Here is a 22,893-nt window from a genome sequence, read left to right as displayed (position 1 = left end):
AATTATTAACATTAAATTAATAAAACGATAAATATACAGATGAAGTCAAAATTATTAGCTCCCATTTTAATTACATTTTTTAAAAAATATTTCCCAAATGATGTTTAACAGAGCAAGGAAATTTTCACAGTATGTCTGATATTTTTTTTCTTTGGAGAAAGTCTTATTTGTTTTATTTTGGCTAGAATAAAAGCAGTTAAAAATTTTAAAAGCCTTTTTAAGGGTAAAAATGATTAGCCCCTTTAAGCTAATTTTTTTTTAATAGTCTACAGAACAAACCATCGTTATACAATAACTTGCCTAATTACCCTAACCTGCCTAGTTAATTACCCTAGTTAAGCCCTTAAATGTCAATTTAAGCTGTCTTGAAAAATATTCAGTAAAATATTATGTACTGTCATCATGGCAAAGATAAAATAAATCAGTTATTAGATATGAGTTATTAAAACTATTATGTTTAGAAATGTGTTGAAAAAAAAATCTTCTCTCCGTTAAACAGAAATTGGGGAAAAAATAAACAGGGACTAATAATTCTGGGGGGCTAATAATTCTGACCTCAACTATTCATATTCTAAAGGCTGTGGTTAAATAACTGGCTGCATGACCTGCGTTTTATGTAGCGCCCTCAATCAGCGAGATCGCTATTAATCGATTGGTGCAGTTTTGGCTGGTAAACTACAGTGTTTCACTTTTATTTTTATGCATTTTATGCGCTTGCTCTAAAAACTGCTATTTTGTCAATAAAGTTAAGAAGGCAGCGAGACAATTGCTGGTTTGATTACCGGCTGGGTCAGTTGGCATTTCTGTGTGGAGTTCTCCCAGTGTTCTAGTGGGTTTCCTTCAGGTGCTCTGGTTTCCCCCACAGTCCAAAGACATGCGCTATAGGTGAATTGGATAAACTAAATTGCCCGTAGTGTATGAGTGTGTGTGTGTGAATGCAAGTGTATGGGTGTTACCAAGCTGGAAGGGCATCTGCTGTGTAAAGCAGATGCTGGAATAGTTTTCGGCTCATTCCCCTGATAAATAAGGAACTAAGCTGGAGGAAAATGAATGAATGAATAAATGAGTGAAAGTTAAATTAGTCTGTTTTGTCCCAGAAATGCTCTTCACTTGATGCTTCTGTGGTCTGATTATTCAGTGTTTGACATGCAGTCAATAAAAGACTGATGCTTTACACTTCTGTGAGGCATATACGAATGGCTCTGAGTTTGGACAGGTGATTCATTTCTTTCAAATAACTTTCAACCCAAAGGGTGAAGGAGACTGTCTGAAAGTTTTAGGCCTAAGATATATTGTCCATGGGCTGTTATTTTCAGTGTTGGGGGTGACACAGTACAAATAATGTGAATTACGCAATAATATTACTTTTCTAAGTAACGAGTTAAGTAAAATGTTACGTTTGAAAAATAAGTAATAATATTTGAGATTTTGAAAATGTAACGTAAGTTACTTTTAGTTTAATTAGCTTTTAAAAAAGAAATTACTGAATTAAAAATAAAATAGTCGTAATGAATCAGGCAGACATTGAGAACATGTTCATTATTTTGAAAAAAAGGAAAAAGGGATCGTCTTAATGGACAGTGATTTTAAGACAAATAGTACAAAAGTAGCAACATATTGATTTAAACATTCGATAATCCAAATATATGGCATGTATAGCTCTCAGCTCAGGAAGTTCTCAGATAACATTATCCTAAACATTTTTTTTATGTATTTTTTTTTTTTTTTTAAGGAAAATGTGTACGTTATATGGTGCATTGTTAATTGCAGAGCTCCTCTAGTAAAGAAAGAAAAAAAAAGTTCTGAAAGAGATCAAGCCTCATGTTACTTTTTTATTACTTTTGAGTTACTTTTTATTACCTAACACATTACTTACCATAAAAAGTAACTAATTAAGGCAACTAGTTCCTTTTTTGGGGAGTAACTTAATATTGTAATGCATTACTTTCTAAAGTAACTTTCCTTAGCACTGTATGCAAATGGCTCTGAACTTGGAGAGGTGTTTCACTTCTTATAAATAACTTTGAACACAAAGGGTGAAGGAGACTGTCGGAAAGTTTTAGGCCTAAGATATATTGTCCATGGGCTGTTATTATCAGTGTTGGGGGAAACCCATTACAAGTAACGCAAGTTACGCAATAATATTGCTTTTCTAACGAGTAAAGTAGCATGTTACTTTTTAAAAAAAGAAGTAATACTATTTTAGTTACTTTTTTGAAAATGTAACGTGAGTTACTTCTTAGTTTAAATAATTAGCTTTTAAAAAATAAATTGCTGAATAGAAATCAAAGTAGTCACAATGAATCATGCAGTCAATAAGAAAATGTGTTTATTTTTTTGAACGCATCAAAGAAAAGGAAAACAGGATTGTCTCAATGGACAGTGATTTTACTTAAGACAAATAGTGCAAATGTAGCAAACACATTGCTTTAAACTTTCAATAATCCACGTATATGGCATGTATAGCTCTGGGGTCAGGAAGGTAACAGATAACATTATCCTAAAATATACTATTATGTGTTTTTTTAAAGGTAAATGCTAAAAAAGAAAGAAAAAACGCCAGGTAAGAAAAGTAACGCAAATGTAACTCAACAGTAACTTGACGCATTACCATAAAAAGTTACTAAGTAAAGCGACTAGTTAATTTTTTGGAAAGTAACTCAATATTTTAATGCATTACTTTCAAAAGTAACTTTCCCCAACGCTGCTTATTATTAACCCAGTTGTTTGTAATCGCCTTCATGTTTTCAATCTTCAAAAAAAATCTGATTTCTCTAATAGTGGCAGATGGTAATTATGAGTGTTTCCCCTTAGTTTCATATTCCACCATCTTTTCCAAACGGTTGGTCTGGGAGTCAAAGGATCAAACTGTGCCGTGTGTGGGTGTGAATTGAAAAGTTATCTGGGGATATTAAATGACTGAGAGAAAGCCATGATATAATGAGTGGAATATAATGAGAGAATGTGTCATGGATGAAAGCAGATGTGCTGAGAGATTTTCATGGGTGAGATCGATGTGAAGATCTAAATGCATATTATTGCTTTAAGCACATTTTTCTTCATTAGTTCTGCTGTAATGGCATCACGCTACTTAGTTTTTGTAGGTCTGTGTGAATTATGTGACATATGGTCAGTGTGGCTTATTGCCATTTAAAGTATGTTCTGCTACTAGTGCTTATACATGCAGTGGGGGAAATAAGTATTGGATCTGTCACGTTTTTGTCATTGTAAAGGAGCTGTTGACATGGAATTGAACCAGATTTTGGTTAAAACCCAAACAATACACACAAAAAAATATAACAAAACAAATCAATTTATTTATTTATTTATTTTATTGTGTGATACAGTAACAATGGAAAAATACAAGGATAATGTACTGAACCACTGAAACATATTTAATACTTAACGGATGCTCTCATATGAAGATTTCAACAGAGGGTAAAAATCGTGATGGTTCTGTGGGTCACATCTATCAAATTTGATCTTCATTTTGTATTATCAATTGGATTCAGGTCAGGTGATTGGCTAGGCCATTCTGCAGCTTGATTTTCTTTCTCTGAAAGCATTTGAGAGTTCCTTTGCTTGGCTGTGTTTTGGATCACAGTCTTGCTGAACATCCACCCTAGTTTTAACTTCATCATCCTGCTAACGTAGATGTTGGACTGAAACAGCTATTCATTTAAAATGAGGAAGGGCATAGGGTTGCTGAAGAACTACTGAGAGATTTCAGCTGCTGTCTGGGCTTTCACTGCGTTTCTACACCTGCCTTTCTTCATGTGTTCAATACTTTATTTCCTATGTCCTTTCATTTTATTTCACATAATTTTTAAACTAACTTATTTTGTTTACTTTTCATATATGAATTTATTTGGTTGTTACCAACATCTGGTGAAAATTTCAAGTCAACAGCACCTTTGTGTTTAAATCTTTATGTTTTCTGAGAGAAATAGTGGCATGTTCAATGCTCATTTACCCCACCGTGTATACACACACACACACACTCGCTGCTTAAATTAATTACACTACCTGTTATGATAAAGAGAAAACAATTATTTTAGGAATGTGGAAAATAACAAACTTAAACAAGCAGACATATTATATCTTAATTTGAGGCAGCACTTTTAACTTCTCTCAGAAGTCAGAAATTAGACACTTGTTACATTTAGCCAGTTTTTCCTATTGAGGACTGAAAGTAAATTACTGTAATTGGGCATCTGAAAACAACCTGCCTTATATTCAACATGCATAACAACAGCTGTTATACAGCATTGCAACTACTGCTGTGACTAAAGAGCTTACACATACTGGTGGATTATTAATTACAGAGACCAAAAAATGACTGGCAGCTGGGACACAAACCTTACATATTTGGTGGTTTAAGAAATGTTAATTACTGTACAGTAAATACATTTATGGGCATTATGGTGGCGCAGTGGGTAGCACGTTCGCCTCACAGCAAGAAGGTCGCTGGTTCGAGCCTCTACTGGGTCAGTCGGCATTTCTGTGTGGAGTTTTCATGTTCTCCCTGTGTTAGTGTGGTTTCCTCCGGGCGCTACCCCCACAAGTCCCAAGACACGCGGTACAGGTGAATTGGGTAAGCTAAATTGTCAGTAGTGTAAGATTGTGAATGTGTGTTTGTGGATGTTTCCTAGTGATGGGTTGCAGCTGCAAGGGCATTCGCTGCGTAAAACATATGCTGGATAAGTTGGCGGATCATTCCGCTGTGGTGAGCCCAGATTTATAAAGAGACTAAGACGAAAAGAAAATGAATGAATGAATGAATGTTCTTGTGACAGGAAGGCTGATTTCTCAGCATCATTATTTCAGACTTCTGTCACTAGATCAGTCTGAACTCAGTAACAATATGATGATTTGTGCCTTTATTACCACTTTTACTTGTGTTTTTGATGAAAAGAAATGTCAAATGAAGAGCATTTCTTATAAATCTTTTTTTGTTTAAATTGTTAGTTAGTGTTATGTTAGTACACATACTTTAAACACATACTTTAAACAAGGCATATAGATCATTGATAGAGAGTGTTCTCACATATAATATTGTTTCATGGTTTGGTAACACAACACTTAAACAGAAGAAAAAAATATCGTAAATTATCAATGATGCAAATAAGATAACTGGTCACAAACAACTTTCACTGAGGATTCCATTTGACTCCTTTATGCAAAAACAGCAGTAGCGATTTTTAAAGATAACACACATCCCCCTTCACTCAGCATTTGAATTGTTACCATCAGGACGCAGGTTTAGAATTCCTAAAGCATGAAGAAATACTTATAAAAAGTCATTTATCCCAATGGCAGTTGTTGTTATAAATCTGATCACTGTTTGAAGTGAATTGGGTGGTTGCCAAGAATGATCTGCAGTAGTTTGTATGGGGCTAATTTGTTTTTTAAACCTTTAACTTATGTTGTTGTCTTAAAGAGTGTTGTTATTGTGTGATTGTTGAATGTATGCAATTGTTGTCTTAAATCCAGTTAAAGACAAATTTCCTTTTTGTGCCCAGCAGAACGGACAATAAAGGTTAACCTTAAGCTCATAACAATACAAATATCTTTTTCTGTAGCTTGATTAATTTAATCCTTGCTGAATAAACATGGCCTTTTAATCATAAATGTAGCATAGCAAAAAAATCTTTATATTTATCTTCTGCAGTTGTTTTTGTATTGCTAATGTTACATGTTTAGATAAAAATTGGCCTTAGAGATTGCAAATGTGTACATTTAAATTTCTAAACTTTCTTGTTGACTGTAAAGTTGAGGCTAGAATTATTAGCCCTCCTGAATTATTAGCCCTCCTGTATATTCCCCCCACCCCCCAAATTTCTGTTTATCAACACATTTCTAAGCATGGTATTTTTAAAAACTCATTTCTAATGACTGATTTCTTTTATCTTTGCCATTGAAACAGTACATAATATTTTACCAGATACTAGTATTTAGCTAATCGTGCAATTTAAAGGCTTTACTTGGCAAAGTAGGCTAATTACGAAAATCATTGTATAACAATAGTTTGTTCTGCAGACAATCGGGGAAAAAAAAAAAACTAAAGAGGGCTAATAATATTGACCTTACTGTTTTTTTTTTTTTTTTTTAACTGCTTTTATTGTTGCTGAAATAAAACAAACAAGTCTCCAGAAAAAAAAAATATTATAGGTAAGACTGTGAAAGTTTCCCAGCTCTGTTAATCATCATTTGGGAAATATTTGAAAAAGAAAACAAACATAATAGCTAATCATTTTGGCCTCAACTGTATGTGTATTTGTGTCCAGGGCTACATGGTGGAGCTGACGTCTCACCAGGGCAGCGTGGGCCGGGTCCTGAAAGCGGGAAGTGTGTTGTTGTCTGGAGGGCAGCTGACTGATGATGAAGAGAGGGAGGTGCGGGAACAGATGAATCTGCTCAACTCGCGCTGGGAACATCTGCGTGTGGCCAGTATGGAGCGACAGAGCAGGTGGTCACACGTTAGCATGACGCGCCTCTGTTTACCCACAAATATTGATCGCTCATATACCTGATGTTGTGCTCAAACATTCCCAGGCTTCATGAAGTTTTGATGGACCTTCAGCACCAGCAGCTGAAGCAGCTCTCTGATTGGCTGGACACGACGGAGACTCGTATTAAAAGGATGGGAGCGCAGGCTTTGGGGCCTGAACTTGATGACATAAAGCGGCAAATCGAAGAGCAGAAAGTAAGTTCTGTCATTTTTTGGGTTGTTTATTAATGAGTAAACAAACTAATTAGGACATAATTGTTTGGTGTTTAAAAGCTCTTACAGGAAGATCTGGAGCTGGAACAAGTGCGAGTGAATTCACTGACTCATATGGTGGTGGTTGTAGATGAGAATAGCGGGGATGGCGCCACCGCAGCCTTGGAGGAAAAGCTGCAGGTACGTTTTATTTTTATTTTGTAATGTTAATAGAAAAATCCACTTTTTTTGGAAATAGGGTGGTGACGGCTTGGTGGCTCAATGGTTAGCACTATCACCTCACAGCAAGATGGTCAATGATTTAAGTCCCAGTTGGGTCAGTTGACGTTTCTGTGTAAAGTTTCCATGTTTGCGCGGGTCACCTATAGTTAAACAAATGAGTTGTACTATTTTTGAATCCATTCAGCTTATCGTATTTTTTTGTCAGGAGCTCTTTCTTCATTCTTACACTAGAATGAGAGGGTAGATTTTAGTCAAATTAACCTAGAAAATTTTCCAACCCTGGCTCATTGCGTTTACATACCCAGGTCTACATGTCTGAGGACAGTGAAAATATGTAACTGGAGGTACTGTCGCAGTTTTTTGTTTTTGCAAATTCCTCAGTGGCCACTGTGTATGCTTTTTGATCATCTCAAATATCTCTTGCATATCCTCTTGTAAATCCACCAGAGGGTGCAATATACACTTCAGCAGAAGAAGAAAAAATAAAGCCGTAGCAGCCGTGTGATTTCACCATGTTTTTAGCCTGTTTGTTTTGTTTTTTGGCTTTTGTTTTACCTGGTTTCTGGAACCGTTCTTCACCAGACTCAAATTTTGTCATCGCGGTCAACTCCGCTCTGCGTACCAAATCTGGCGACCTACGTGGTGAGCCTCTGGGCAAACACCTAAAAAGCGGTCCACACAGAACTGGTCAGCTGCTAGCGCTGGAAGGAACAGAAGTTGGCAGCAGCATCACACCGCTCCGTAGCATTCGTTTTAAAGGCGAAATGCACATAATTCGTGTTCTCCAGAAATCTAGACGGGTGTAGGTATCCACAATGAGCCTATGCTGAAATTTTTGTTTTCTGTCAGTCTTAAAACAGGTTGTAACTACAGAAGAGTCAGTACGTAATAGGAAAATTATCAAAACATTTTTTAAGCAAGATGCTAATGGTCTAATCCGATTTAATGATTAATGCTAAGCTAATCTAAACTGTATTTAAAACTGGTAAAAAACTGTTTACCTCTACAAGTCTTGTAAAATGAACCTATTTCCAAAAGGTGGTGTTGTTTTTTTAGTAGGTCCTTGTTTACACCTAACATTTTGATGAACTGTAATTGATCCAGTCTCAAGTGAACAATTCTAAATATTGAAATACAGCTGGTTTACATCTTTTTGAGCTACCAGAAGTAGTTGAATATGAAGAAGTGTGGGCAAATGCATTCGAACAGCTACTAAAAGACCATATACAGTCTTTCTGCTGACCTCGTTCTTAAATATTTTGGGACTTGCTGTTGAAGAATTCTAGCCAGATGGTATTTAAACTGAAATTGCATATTTGTTCTGAAGGCAAAAATGGTGTAACTTTCCCCTAACACCTCTGATTCTAACACAAACTCACAGCCGTAAGCATAGATTTGTAGCTGTCTCTCTGTGTGGTTTTCTGTTTATATCTCAGTTATTTGGCAGTGTTAGATTTGAAATCAGAAAACACACATACATACATACATACATATAACTGGGATTTTTAACATTTTGAGTTGACCTTAAATTGACCCTGACCCTAAATAAATCAGGAAATTGCTTGAAAGTGAACAAACTTAATTAAAAGAATTCTACTGAAAAGTCTATTGAAAACCCAATAATACCTTTGGAATTACATTATCTTTCAGATGAGGTGTTTAACTAAAGTCCTGACTGTCTGAGGTCAATCAAAATTTCATGACACTTTTCATAAAGATTAGGAGTGTAACAAATTTCGTTTTTTTATAAGTGATTGATCAAAGGTCCTATTGATTTAAAAGTATGTACTGTGATCATCACAATAGTATGTTTTAATGTTTAACCAGACAGTTTGTTTTGAAATGCTTTTATTTTGTAGCTACAAAAGGGCAAACTATGACTGTTCTAAAAAGACCTTATAAATCATGTTATGCTACAGTATCGCCAAATATTGTGTTACAATCTGTTTTCTTTTAATTAGGACTGGGTTTGTATTAATGCTTGAAACTGTTTGTTCACAGTCATTTCTTAATCTAGAGATAAAGTTAATCTCTGTGAAAATGAAAGTCTGTAATATTGTACATGAGTGTGAGTTGTATAGCTTGCATGTATCCACACATGCACAGGTCCAAGGGATTTATTTGTTGCAATCATTCATGTCCATATGTGAACTTAAGCTTGATAAACATGCTTCTGAATTATAAAAAGACCTCTTAAAGCTCACTGATTCAATCTCTCTGATCAATGAGGCTTACAGTCAGTCAGTTCCAAAAATAAACACAAAAACCAGTCCTAATTGAAAGAAAACAAGCTGACAAAAAGATTGAGTCCAACATGTGCTTATAAAATGTGACTATAAAGCCAGTCGGTGGTGCCTTGTAAGTCTGTTCAGCTTATGTGTGTTATTTTTTTATATATATAAATATAAAATGTAGCATTTCAGTCTCATGACCTTCATCAAACATGTATACATAGAAATCATATTAATCATACTGTATGCAGCAGATAAAGAAGTACTAGTCTATGTATATATGCCTGATGAAGGTCGTGAGACCAAAATGCTACATTCAATTTAATACATCGTTCAGCACGTATTGATAGTGTGTGGGATTGTTTCCTTTTGGCAATAAGCTGTATATTCTGTCTGTTGATCTTTCTATCTTTGTTTTCTTATCCATCCATCCATGTCTTTTTTTTCCGTCCATCTGTCCATCTTTGTTTTCTATCTATCTATCTATCTATATCTATCTATCTATCTATCTATCTATCTATCTATCTATCTATCTATCTATCTATCTATCTATCTATCTATCTATCTATCTATCTATCTATCTATCTATCTATCTATCTATCTATCTATCTATCTATCTATCTATCTATCTCTGTCTGTCTCCATCCATCCATCCATCCATCTATCTGTCCATCCGTCTACCTGCCTATATCTGCGATTCACCATTTCCAAAACGAAATTTACGGCCAGTTTTAAAGACTGAATCTAGAATTTGATGAGAATATAGAATCATGAGAGATTCTATTATTGTTGGCTGGTCATTTTCCCAAAATAATGAAGAATGAAAGTCCTCTCTAATACACATTGTGGCGAGGGGGCGTGGCCGAGAGCCGTGGGAACGGGGTGAGGCCACCGCGTAAGTGGATACACCTGCGGTGCGCACCTGCCTCGGATCCCACGGCTCTCGGCCACGCCCCCTCGTCACACACATCATGAGGGTAAAAACAGTTTTCAAACGCCCTCCTCTATTTCTGACCCAATACAAAAATACCCATCACAATACCAAGTGTAAACAAGACGTGTGGTATAATGTTTTGTTTACTTGAATTGGTTTTCCCTAACACCTCCACGCTACTTCCACAGAACCTTGGGGAACGATGGGCAGCGATCTGTAAATGGACTGAAGAGCGTTGGATCCTCCTTCAAAAGATCCTGCTGTGCTGGCAGCATTTCTCTGAGGAGCAGGTATACCAAATCCTTCCAGAACGTGCCCGAGAAAGCTTTTGCAATGCATTTAGCAGCTCTGAAATCTTCTTTTGAATTAAATGACTATAATGAGAGCATGTCTGGGGAAACATAACGCTTTTGAAGACCCCCTTTTTCTCAAGAGAATCAGCCGATAACATCACCAGAGCTAAAAAAAAAAGCGAAACAGGAAAAGCAGCAGTGCAGAACACATCTCACAATCTCCCTTTAATCCGCTGCGCTTGTTTTATAGCTGCTGTTTGATTCTTGGCTGACTCAAAAGGAGGAGTTGGTCCAGTCCATCCAAAGCAGTGGCACAAATGACCCAAATGAAGTAGCCGCCAACCTGCGGAAGCTGGCGGTAAGTGGCCACACGTAATCCAGACTCACCGATGCATTAAAAGCAGCCCTACTTTACATAATTAACAATCGAATACTGATGGGGGAAAAAAAGTATTTTTATTCTTGTTGATTATGCTGCATGACATGTTAAATCTTCACATTACTAAAGTAAAATGGGTTGTTAATGTTGCGTGGTGTTGAAATCTTTTGTGCTGGGTTTGAAATCAGGGCTTTTTATGAATGCAGCATGATTCCCAGACAGTGTTAGAGAATTTTAAGAAATATAATTGAGACAAAAGCATTCCTTTCTCCTAATTCTGAGTTCATAACACACAATTCTGACTTCTTTTTTTTCCTAATTGAAAACTAAGAGATTATTGGCCCTATCATATACCCAGCGCTATAAGGTGCAAGATGTGTTTGGTGTGATTTGTTGCTATTTACAGACCAGCACAACCTTAATTTTTACATTTTGCACCACGTTGTTTAAATAGCAAATCTAGTTCTCATTAGTAGGCCCATCCGGAATCTGCAAAATTTCACAGATTTCTGCAGATTTTTAGCTCATCATGAATTCTGTTCATTTACATGAGTAAATGTGTGTAAATCTTTATTAATTTAGTTTTTATTTTATTATTTTCAGTAATATTATTGACTAATGTGAAAATGTTCATCTGATTTATGTACAATGCAGTTTGTAAAGTAATATTTTCTATCTTTTACTAGATATATTATAAGACAAACTTGCTTTATTTACCAAATAAAGTGAATCTAATTGGATTTGCATTTTAAACATTAAATAAAAGTTAAAAGATATAATTTTTTTATTGTAAATATTAAGGTTTTAGTTCGGATACTCACAAAATAATTCTGCTGAAATCTGCTGACTTTTACCAAAATTCTCCGCAGAAATAGCAAAAAACATCTGCAGATTCCGTCTGGCCCTACTTATGAGTGTAAAAGTAAAAGTAAAGAGAAAGTAAGGCCGAATGGAGGAGGCTCGTTCTTTAACTTTATGCTGCAGGCGGTCTGTTTAACTGTTTTCTCGCTAGTGAAGTGTTCAGTTTTTCCACTTACAAAGTCCACCATGTACAGTAAAAAGGAAGTGCGCCATGACGTGACTGAGTCTTAAAGGGAATGAGAGATGAGACTCTGATTGGTTTAATGCATGTAATGCTCTAAACACACCCATAACTTATTAAGAGAATAAGAACAACCTTGTTAGACCATGCGCCGGGGCGCAGAGCTTATTTTTCCGTTCTTAAAATAGCAAAAGTGAATTCAGACATGCCGCTAGTGCTTTTGCGCCATGCGTTTTAGACTCTGCGCTTAGATCTTTAAAATGGAGCTCATTTTCTGGCTTTATATGTCTGTATTCTGACTTTTTCCTGTAGTTCTGAGATTTATGTACAATTCAGACATTTTATTCTTGTTATTCAGAGTTATAAAACACAATTATGATTGATGAGTTTATGTCTGGGTTTATATGTTGAAATTCGGAGGAAAAACTTTCTGGCTTTTTGTTAAATTTCCGACCTTATTTTTTTTGTAAATACAGTTTAGATTAGCTTAGCATTAATCATTAAATCGGATTAGACCATTAGCATCTTGCTTAAAAAATGTTTTGATAATTTTTCCTCTGCCTTTTATTCTTTTGAGTTTATTTTGCACAATTCTACCACTTTTCTCAGAGTTGTAAGATCTGATTGTGTGATAAAAGTTGTAAGGTTGTCATTGTTTGCATTCAGGAAGCTTAAAGGGATAGTTCACCCAAAAGTGAAACTGTCATCATCCTTTACTTGCATTCTGTCAAGTAAATTAAGTGAGTGGTCCTACAAAAAGCAGCCATTGACATGCATTGCAGAATCCAAAAATTCTATGATAATCAATGGCTGTTTGTTTTTCAGATAAATAATCAGTAAAATAGTTTTTTATCTTATATGGCAATAAGTGCCAACAAATAACAATAATATAAGCTTTTTCCATGCTTCTACCATTTCTTAATTTTTAAGAAAGTTTTTTTCCCCCTCAAATTATAAGTTGCATTTAATGCATATAAATGGCTAAATTTTATTACAACATAATAGTAGAGCGAGATCAACTGATAGATGAAGTTCAACCTTAAAGGGACAGTTCACCCAAAAATAAAAACTGTCATCATTTACACAACCTGCACACAATTACATTGACTTTAGTAACTGTAATCAAATTATACAGATTGAAAATGTAATTTGTTACATTCCTGCGTTCCGCAAAAATGTCATTAGAAAACAGTAACGCTTTACTATAAAAATGTGTTACATCCAACTCTGATTATTAATTACCTCCAGAATTGTTAAGAGCATCAGTGCTCCACATCTAATGCCTTCAAATTCCACCACACACTTATTGCATGTCAGCATACTGAGGTTCAAGTCATTTATTAAATAAGGAAAAGATTGACGCAGCTTCTCCTTCCGCTATAAATTCAGTTTTTACTGTGGATATTTGGCGGCAGTTAATCAGGATGTGACAATTTTGTTCTCTTTAACTCATTGGATGAAAATGCTGCTTTATTTGCATGTCTTTTATGCGATATACCAGTTTTGCACATACATTTAGTTTGCATCTTTGGATGGAAACATAGCTAATGACTTACCTGATGACCCTAAATAATCAAGTCTTTAAATGTCACTTTAAGCTGAATTCTACTATCTTAAAAATATCTAGCAAAATGGCGAAGATAAAAGAAATCAGTTATTAGTTATTAAACCAATAATGTTTAGAAACATTATTTTGGTTGATCAGAAATTGGGGAAAAAAATTCAAGAGGGCTAATAATTTGAGGGCTAATAATTCAAGTGGGCTAATTATTCTGACTTTAAATGTATATCATTTATGTTGTCTGTTTCACACATTTTTGATTTGTGTTGGGACAACCTATATGAAATGTGTGGAACCCTGCATTTTTTACAGTGCAGTTTGGTGTATTTGCCTTCGGCCCATAGGCCTCTATTAAATTTGTTTTTTGATAACACACACCTTCATAACAAGAAGTTTGGGCACCGCTGCTCTACATTATCATTGTTATTTTTATTCAAATGGTAAAATCCTGACCAAGAAATGTTATTTGTGCTGGCCAGTTTGTTATTTATAATTTTCCTAAATGACAATAGGCTTGTTTTTAATTTGAAACATTCATATATATATTTCTAATGATATATGATGTGATAAATTTGTATTTCAAAAAAATAAGTATTATTTTATATTTCTTTATTTTAAATATTTAGTAAGTATTTTTGGTACGTTAAGTGTGGTTATGATGACCATCCGACAAGCTAATTCAGCTGAAAATAATGTGAGATTTAAAATGTATTTAAATCTCATAATTAAATAGAAAATGAGGTGTATAATTGCATCTGCCAATTCTAAATGTATACAGTATTTTACTATTTATACAGTAACTCCCAATGTTTTCTTACAATTTTCTTATAATTAAGACTTTTTCCTCACAATTCCTAGAAAAAGTGAGAATTGTCATATAAGTTGATGAATGACGCATAGGAGAACATAACAAATTTCTTTCCTCAGATTTTAAAAGCAGACCTGGAGCTGAAGAGGCAGACCATGGACAAGCTTTGCTCGCTCGTCCAGGATCTGCTGACTAACATCAAGAGCAAAGAGGCCGCTGGGAAGCTGGAAGCAAAGCTGGAGAGGTTTGCTCAGCGCTGGGACAAATTGGTGCAGGCGCTTCAGCTCACCAGCACCAAGGTGGTTATGCTAATGCCATTCCATTTACTGTGTCTCATCTCTTCCGCAATACTCTTCCATCTATTTCTATTTCGCTCGAAATTTGATACGGCTTTCCCTGCCATCGCTCCGAATAAATAAAGCGCTCTCACTATACATCTCGCCGCCTCTCTTTCATGTGCACTCCAGAAATCAGTACACTTCCGTACACTCGCACAATGCATGTCTTACTTTAACTTTCGTCCCCTCTTAGATTTCAACTATTGTCACCACATCCCAGTCGGAGATCACGCACACAACCATGGCAACTGTCACCAAGGTGACCACGAACCAGAAGAAGATGGTGAAGCATACTAAGGAGGGCATGTCCACCCCTCCACCTCAGAAAAAGAGACAGATTGTCGTGGATTCAGAACTGCGGAAAAGGTGAGCTTGTGTGTTTCGGTTTCATCACAGGTCACTGGACGTGTTGGATCTATTTGTGACAACAGAAATAGGAGACTTTTTTATGATTGTTCAGTGTTTCTGCTTTTGAGATCGAGAACTGTTGAAATAAAGCTTGAGCTAAATTAAAGTAAATTAAAGCTTAATTCTGAGTTTGTTGCACAGTTTTTCTGCTTATGATTCACTACAATTTTGACTTTTTCCCTTTGCAATTTTGACTTCATGCAGTACTGCACAATTCCACACAGTTCTCAATTTTCATTGCACTATTTTAAACTTTTCTCCTTTCAATTCTGAGTTCATACACTCACCGGCCACTTTATTAGGTACACCTTACTGTCGCATTGGACGCCCTTTTGCCTTTAGAACTGCCTTAATCCTTCGTGGCATAGATTTAACAAGGTACTGGAAATATTCCTCAGAGATTTTGGTCCATATTGACATGATAGCAACACGCAGTTGCTGCAGCTTTGTCGGCTGCACATCCATAATGTAAATCTCCTGTTCCACCACATCCCAAAGGTGCTCTATTAGATTGAGCTCTGGTGACTGTGGAGGCCTCTTGAGTACAGTGAACTTATTGTCATGTTCAAGAAAGCAGTCTGAGATTATTCGCGCTTTGAGACTTGGCGCGCATCCTGCTTGAGGTAGCCGCCAAAAGATGATGGGTACACTGTGGTCATAAAGGAATGGACATAGTCAGCAGGTAGGCTGTGGTAGTTGACACGATGCTCAGTTGGTACTAATGGGCCCAAAGTGTGGCAAGAAAATATCTCCCACACCATTACACCACCACCATCAGCCTGAACCATTGATACAAGGCTGGATGGACCCATGTTTTCATGTTGTTGACGCCAAACTCTTACCCTACCATCTAAATGTCACAGCAGAAATCTACATACCTCGGTCATAACAAGTGGTTATTTAAGTTACTGTTGCCTTTCTATGAGCTCAAACCAGTCTGGCTATTCTCCTCTGGCATCAACAAGGCATTTGTACCCACAGAACTGCCGCTCACTGGATATTTTCTGTTTTTCAGACAATTCTCTGTAAACTGTAGAGATGGTTGTGCGTGAAAACCCCCCAGTAGATCAGCAGTATCTGAAATGCTCAGACCAGCCAGTCTGGCACCAACAACCATGCCACATTCAAAGTCACTTAAATCACATTTAGTCCCCATTCTGATGTTTGGTTTGAACTGCAGCAGATCGTCTTGACCATGTCTACATCCCTAAATGCATTGAGTTGCTGCCATGTGAGTGGCTGATTAGAAATTTGCATTAATGAGCAGTTGGACCTAAGTGTTCCTAATTAAGTAGCCGGTGAGTGTATAACAGCAGTAAATTTTTTATTTACTATATATTTTCTCTTCGCAATTCTGATTTCATACAATACTGCACAATTCTCAGTTTGTTCCTCACAATTCTGAGTTGATATCACTAAAGTTTATATCACATAATTTTAAGTTTCTATCTTTAACAATTATAAAAGTCTGTAAATTTTGAATACTAATGGGTAACACTTTATTTTGATGGGGGATTTGAGTATTAGAAGACTGTCTGCTTAATATCCGTTGATACTGCTCCTTCAACAGACATTTAACTGACTATAAGAAACCTTAACCTCAACCTAGCAGTCTACTTATAATCTAATGAGAATTAGTTGGCATGTAATTGCAGCCAACGGACCATCAAAATATAGTGTGACCTAATAAGGTTATTGTATAGCTCTCTTTAAACACTTTTTTTTTTTAATTGAACTAGTTTTTAGAATTTTCATAATTACTTTTTATTAGCCAAATCTGCTTTAAGTAAAACCTTTTCATGATGGCAACACACAAAAAAACGTTAGTGTTGGTGTAACTTAATATAATTATGACACACATTTCAGTTAATTGACTGAAATGAAACCCAAGAGTAAAATGAGTACAAGATCAAATCTGTTTCATTTGAATTATCTTGTGAATGTAACACACTTTACTCCCTATGAAGCAATCAATCTTCGTTTGGAAAACCAGAATGTTCCGTTAACTATTGCAGTTCAGAAATAACACCTGCTTTAATAACATGCATTGCTTTTAGATGTAACATATGGACTCCGCAATTAAAAATAGACTGATCTCAGAACATTATTGCTGTTAATAAAGCCGAAAGCATCCAATGCATGAATACTACTATTCTGCACAGTGGTAAATGAAAAACCTTAATTGAAAATGAAACTAATTAAAGCACTTAAGATTATAGTTTTTCCCTTTTACATATGACATTTTTTCCTCTTAATGCAATCCCATTGGAGTCATTGGGAACTACTGATCTACTGTTCTAATAAAATTTCTAGTGAAGTCATCCCAGCATAAATACACACACACACACACACACACACACACACACACACACACACACACACACACACACACACACACACATTTATACATGTACATGAGTCAACATTTAACGTGGAGCAGAAATCATTTAAAAATATTCCAGAGACAAGAGGTTAAGGTTATAATAGTTTTGGATTTTTCATTAGTTTTAGTTTTTATTTCCTTTTGACTTTTTGTTTTCAAATTCAGTTAGTTTTAATTAGTTTTTTAGTAGCAGGTCTATTAGTTTTGATTAGTTTTTATGTATTTAAATTGCTTAGTTTTAGTTTAGTTTTTGTTAGTTTCAGTATTAGTTTTTTTTTTTCTGAACAGGATATTTGTTAGGTGCAAGATTCAAAATCATCAGAATAAACCACAATCACAAAGAATGACCACAATCATCCACCACTACCTTCTACACATTCTCCAATTCAAATACAACAGCCTACAACTTACCAAAGATATTGGATGTAGTCAGCAATCATAATTTCGGTCAGTTAAAACATCACTACGATCTGAAAATTTTCTACAATTTAGTTTTGCAACCCAACTGAAGCATGATTCACTTATTGAAAGTCCGTTACGGTTTCTGTTATGAAATTTTGTCAGATCGTTTTTGTCAGATCCTCTCATTTAAGCCCCTGGTTTACCTGTGCTTCAGTTGTTCAAGTTTAGTTCTCTCACAGCAGGCTGTCATGTACTGTTTGTGTTTGGTTAACCATCTGCTCAATCATGCATGCGCAGTATTATCGGTTTACTGCTTCTCAAATCTGATCTCAGTGTACTGTTCTAATAACTGAATAACTCAGTATATAATGGTTTATTTCGAGTCAGAGGGGGGTATTTGGCATGTTAAAAAGTAAGTAGTTTCTGGATAAAAGTGCTTACTGGAGACGTAAATAAAAAACGATTCAGTTCGATTTGGGGAACTAGTTCCACCGGTTAACTTTGAAGATCCGGATAAAAAGAGCGATTTGTTCGCGATTCCTATTAATAAGGCAGAAATAAAACCTATTTATTAGACACAAATGTGTTAGATTAATAATTCCAAGTCTCTGTATTTAATGCTGTCACCGTGCTGCTGTCATGTCCACTCAATGTTTTTGTCGCGGGAGAAACAACGAGAACTGACTCGAGGAGAACCAGCTTGATATGGCCAATGGCATCAAGACTCTGAGGTGCTGTACAGGTCAAACACCTACAGCGCGAAGTAAATAGATTTACTTCTAAAAGGCTTACAGTAGACTTGCATATGAAATACATTTACATAGACAAAAATGATGGACATTTTTGCTTTAACTGTAGTTAAAGTTAGTTTTGTATGTACACAATACGGTTTTGTTTTTTATTTATTTCAGTTATCGAAAATGATTTTAGATTTTAGTTTTAGTTTTTTTTGTTAGCTGTAATATCCTTGGAATTGGTGTTCAATAGTTTAAGAACAACTTGGTTTTGATCCACTTCAAAGATACTGTATATTTAGATGTAAATATAATTTATTCATTTATGTTTACCATCTAAGTAGATTGAACATAATACAAATCAGTTGTCAACTATTTTATATTTGAAAAAATCTGCAAATTTTAATCAAGTCATTTGAGATAACAGCAGAAATCTTTGTTTTATGTGATTTTATTTTATATTATATTTTTAAGTGAATATTAATGTAGATCTACACTGCTGGATTTCACGCAATTCCTTATAAATCGAGTAAGTTAACCTAATTGTTTTAAATAAATTATCAATTCAAGTGAATTTGTATGACTCTTTTTACAATAACTATTGTTTTAAAGCAGCTTTACAAAAGTTGCACATTATTGCATTACAATCAATTATAAGTTATTATATACAGACATCATTAACCTGCCATTTTATAGCATTTAGGTGGTGTGCACATGTTAAATGAAGTGCATTTATTAAGTATATGTGTTGCCCTCGAAGTCCAGTGTTTGAGCCATAAATGAGAAGGCTCGACCTCCTTTAGTAGACTTTGCTATTCTGTGTACTACCTGATTTTAAAGTCTTAAAGAACGAGTTGGATTGTAGTGAGACAGAAGGTTGGTGAGATAAACAGGAGCTAGATTATTTAAGGCTTTATAGGTAATAAGCAATATTTTATAATCAATACAGAATTTAAAATCCAGCCAGTGTAAAGAGGGTAAATATGGGGTGGTATGGTAATATTTTCTGGACCCAGTATGAATAAATATAAGTGGATTGAACATAAAACTAATAAGTTGTAACAAAAACAAACTCAAGAATTGTGTTGATTTAAGCTGATTTTAAATAAGTAGTTTGAACAAACAGGAAAAATCATTGTTTTTATGTTCTTGTGTCCACTGGAGTCCTCAGCACACATTCTCAAAGGAATTTATGTTGTGCGGAGGTTTTACATATATATTTTCAGTGTAAATCTGAGATACTGATCAGGACTGTGGTTTTCTGCAGAGAAGGCTTTTTCTTCCCATCTAAATAATCACTTTTGAGTTCAGAAAGGACGCTGAAACAAAGCCTGCAGTGATGGGGAAAATGCTAATCAATGCCTGAATCCCAACAACATTCAAAAGCCTAACAAACAACCAAGAATTACTAATTTGTTTTGCTGTTCTCTCATCGATGTCCCTGCAGATTTGATGTGGACTTCACTGAAATTCACAGTTTTATGACTCGGTCCGAGGCTGTTTTGCAAAATCCCGAGTTCTCAATCTCCCGTAAAGAAGGCAGTGTGGCAGATCTCTATGAAAAAGTGCTGGTAAGACCACATAAACACATTTTATAGTGATTCACCTGTATTGCACAACAAATGAATGTAACATAGAATGGATAACAGACTGTGAAGTATTTGTCGTATTTGTCGTATAAATTTGCATTGCAAAAATATTTTTCATTAAAAATTACTGCAATTTATATGAATTAATTTATTAATCAGTAACATTTAACAAACAACAATATAAAGAAAAGAATAATCCGTCAAAAGAATCACAACCAAGTTTTCATTCAGCATTGAGCTAAACCTAACATTGCAGTCAAATCTATTTGCTTCGGAGTAAATAACAGATGACTGTGACCAAATTAATGCCTTTAGATATAGCTTAAACAAATAACATTTCAAAGTAGACTAAAATAAAGACACTTACTATTCTTTCGAATTAGTGGTTGTGTGTGCTCACTGACGGTCGCAGACACGCTAAAGGACCAGAATTTATGAAAACAAATGTTCAAATAGACACTATCAATAAACTGTGCAATTGCAATCTAAACAACTACATTCTTTACTAAAATAAGCTTCAAAAGTCCATTATGTTGTCCAACAGCTGCAATATTTGTCAAACTGTGTAGAGAGTTGTTTTGCCTTCTTGATGTCGCTGGTGTGGGCGGAGTAATGCACAAGGGTGAAGAGGCTGTTCGAGTGCTGATAGTCGTGACATTAATGTAATATCAGCACTCGGACAGCCTCTTCACCCTTGTGCAATCAGATTCGAGAACCAGACAGAACTGTTGTATAATCAGTTATATGGGATATAGACAACATCTATGTGTACATGTTCAATGAAGTGTTTATGTCTGTTTTTAATGATCAATGTTAAGAAAAATACATACAAATGACTTTATATTATATATTATATTAAAATTTATATTATATTGTATTAAAATTTATATTATATTATATTAAAATTTATATTATTATATTATATTATATTAAAATGTATATTATATTATATTGATTAAATTATATTATATTATATTACATTATATTATATTGTATTATATTATATTATGTTATATTATTATTTATTATATTGTATTATATTATATATTATATTGTTTTGTATTATATTTTATATTATATATTATATTATATTATATTATATTATATTATATTAAATATTATATTTATTATCATATTATATTATATTGTATTGTATTGTATTGTATTATATCATATATTATAATGTTTTATATTATATTGTATTGTATTATATTATTTTAAATATTATATTTATTATATTATATTATATTATATTCAAATTAAGTACAATATATTTTAAAATTATATGTAAAGCACTGCTTTTTAAAATGTATTGAACTTTCTTTTGATCATTTGTAGGCAATTGACAGAGAAAAACCCGAAAAGTTCAGGAAGTTGCAAGAAGCCACTCGCTCAGCCCAGGCTTTGGTGGATCAACTTACCAGCGGTAATAAAATGGATTACTTTCATAAGCACATCAATTTCAGTGTGAATATCTTTGAATATCTTCTAAAAGCAAGACTTTTATTCAAACCTGCTCTCATTTTTCAGTGAGAAAGCTTCAGAGATATCTAATTCAGAAAGCAATAATCTGCATTTTGTTGCTAATTAAAGTAATAAAATCCTGCATAATGTTAGCTTGATTAATAATAGATAGAGATGTACATCTATGGGACGATTCCTAGCTATTTTGAAAGTCTAAAGCATTTGGCAGCTTAATTGCCTCGGCAAAGGCTGTTTCAATATGCATGAGTCTCATTTGTCCTAATGGATCTTTTTTTGTGAAGACGGTCAGAACTCAGAGGACATCCAGCAAGCGGCTCAGCAGTTGCGTGCTCGATGGGTGGACTTCTGCGCTCTCCTGGCCGAGCGGCTGGCGTGGTTGGCCTACCAGACCAAAGTGCTGGCTTTCTACAATCTCTTTCAGCAGCTGGAGCAGGCTGCGGCCACGGCGGAGAACTGGCTGAAGGTGCAGTCGCCACCCGCATGTGAACCCGAACCTCTGAGGATCCAGCTGGAGCGCTGCAGGGTAAACTGACCTACTGTCTGTCCTCATCAGAGCTTGCGTTTATAAAACTTTCAGTAAAAACCTACCTAAAAGTCAACATACAGTACATCAGAATAAATGGTCATTTGATTATTCAGTATTATGGCTCATATGATGATTTAAGGGGGATCTTTTATGCAAAAATCCCTTTAATAAGGGGTTTAAATACAGTTGTTGGGCAAGTGTGTGAATATATCCAGCCTCTAATTGTAAAAATATAATAATTAGACTGCAAATACACTTTGATTGACATTCTCACTTTGCACATGTCAACATAGGGGGAAGCCCCATCCTTAAGTGAAGACCTTCACCTTCATAAACAGCCCTGAGTGAGAAGCAGCCATTAGAGTTTTCACACTGTACCTGCTGAAGATAATAGCTGCGTCCCAAATGGCACACTATACACTATGCACTCATGCACTATGTACTTATGCACTTACACACTCAACAGGATAGTATATGTATGTAGTGTCGTCCCAAATGGCACACTAATGTGTTTTTACTAAGCGGGAATTCAAACCGTTTCCCTGATGACGTTTGACGGTTGCCAAATCAGTGAAATAAACGACCGAATTATCAGATAATACATGCCGTGAGTATTGCCGCAATCACCATCGGGAGGCACTAAAATCACTCTCGTAGGAGAATTTTGCTTTCACCATCCAAAATAAATAAAGTTATTCAACATGTGCGTCTGATAGCTCCGCCCCTTCCGCTACGTAAGCAAACCTGCTGTCGTTGAGTGCGTGAAGTGTCCATCATTACACACTTCATTTTAGCGGCTGAATGAGTGCGTCATTTGGGTAATTAAAGTGCACT

The 22,893-nt window shown here is 35.1% G+C and overlaps 1 protein-coding gene across 14 annotated transcripts in view; it reads left to right on the top strand.

The window, feature by feature from the left end:
* The window catches only part of dmd (dystrophin), a 251,520-nt gene that overhangs the window by 65,524 nt on the left and 163,103 nt on the right, over positions 1–22,893 (top strand). For all 14 annotated transcript variants that reach the window (XR_001799156.4, XR_012404170.1, XM_073949244.1 and 11 more), the window contains 10 exon segments: positions 6,288–6,469; positions 6,556–6,706; positions 6,785–6,904; positions 10,300–10,401; positions 10,655–10,762; positions 14,314–14,493; positions 14,726–14,898; positions 19,907–20,030; positions 21,387–21,474; positions 21,815–22,056. Coding sequence is in view for 12 of the 14 variants with exons in the window: in XM_073949244.1 (XP_073805345.1) it covers positions 6,288–6,469; positions 6,556–6,706; positions 6,785–6,904; positions 10,300–10,401; positions 10,655–10,762; positions 14,314–14,493; positions 14,726–14,898; positions 19,907–20,030; positions 21,387–21,474; positions 21,815–22,056 (1,470 nt within the window). In the remaining 2 variants the exon portion in view is untranslated.

Source organism: Danio rerio, chromosome 1 (assembly GCF_049306965.1).
Source record: "Danio rerio strain Tuebingen ecotype United States chromosome 1, GRCz12tu, whole genome shotgun sequence".
In the NCBI taxonomy this organism is placed as follows: Eukaryota; Metazoa; Chordata; class Actinopteri; order Cypriniformes; family Danionidae; genus Danio; species Danio rerio.
The sequence above is the reverse complement of the archived record's forward strand: the minus strand, read 5'-3'. Positions and strand labels throughout refer to the sequence as shown.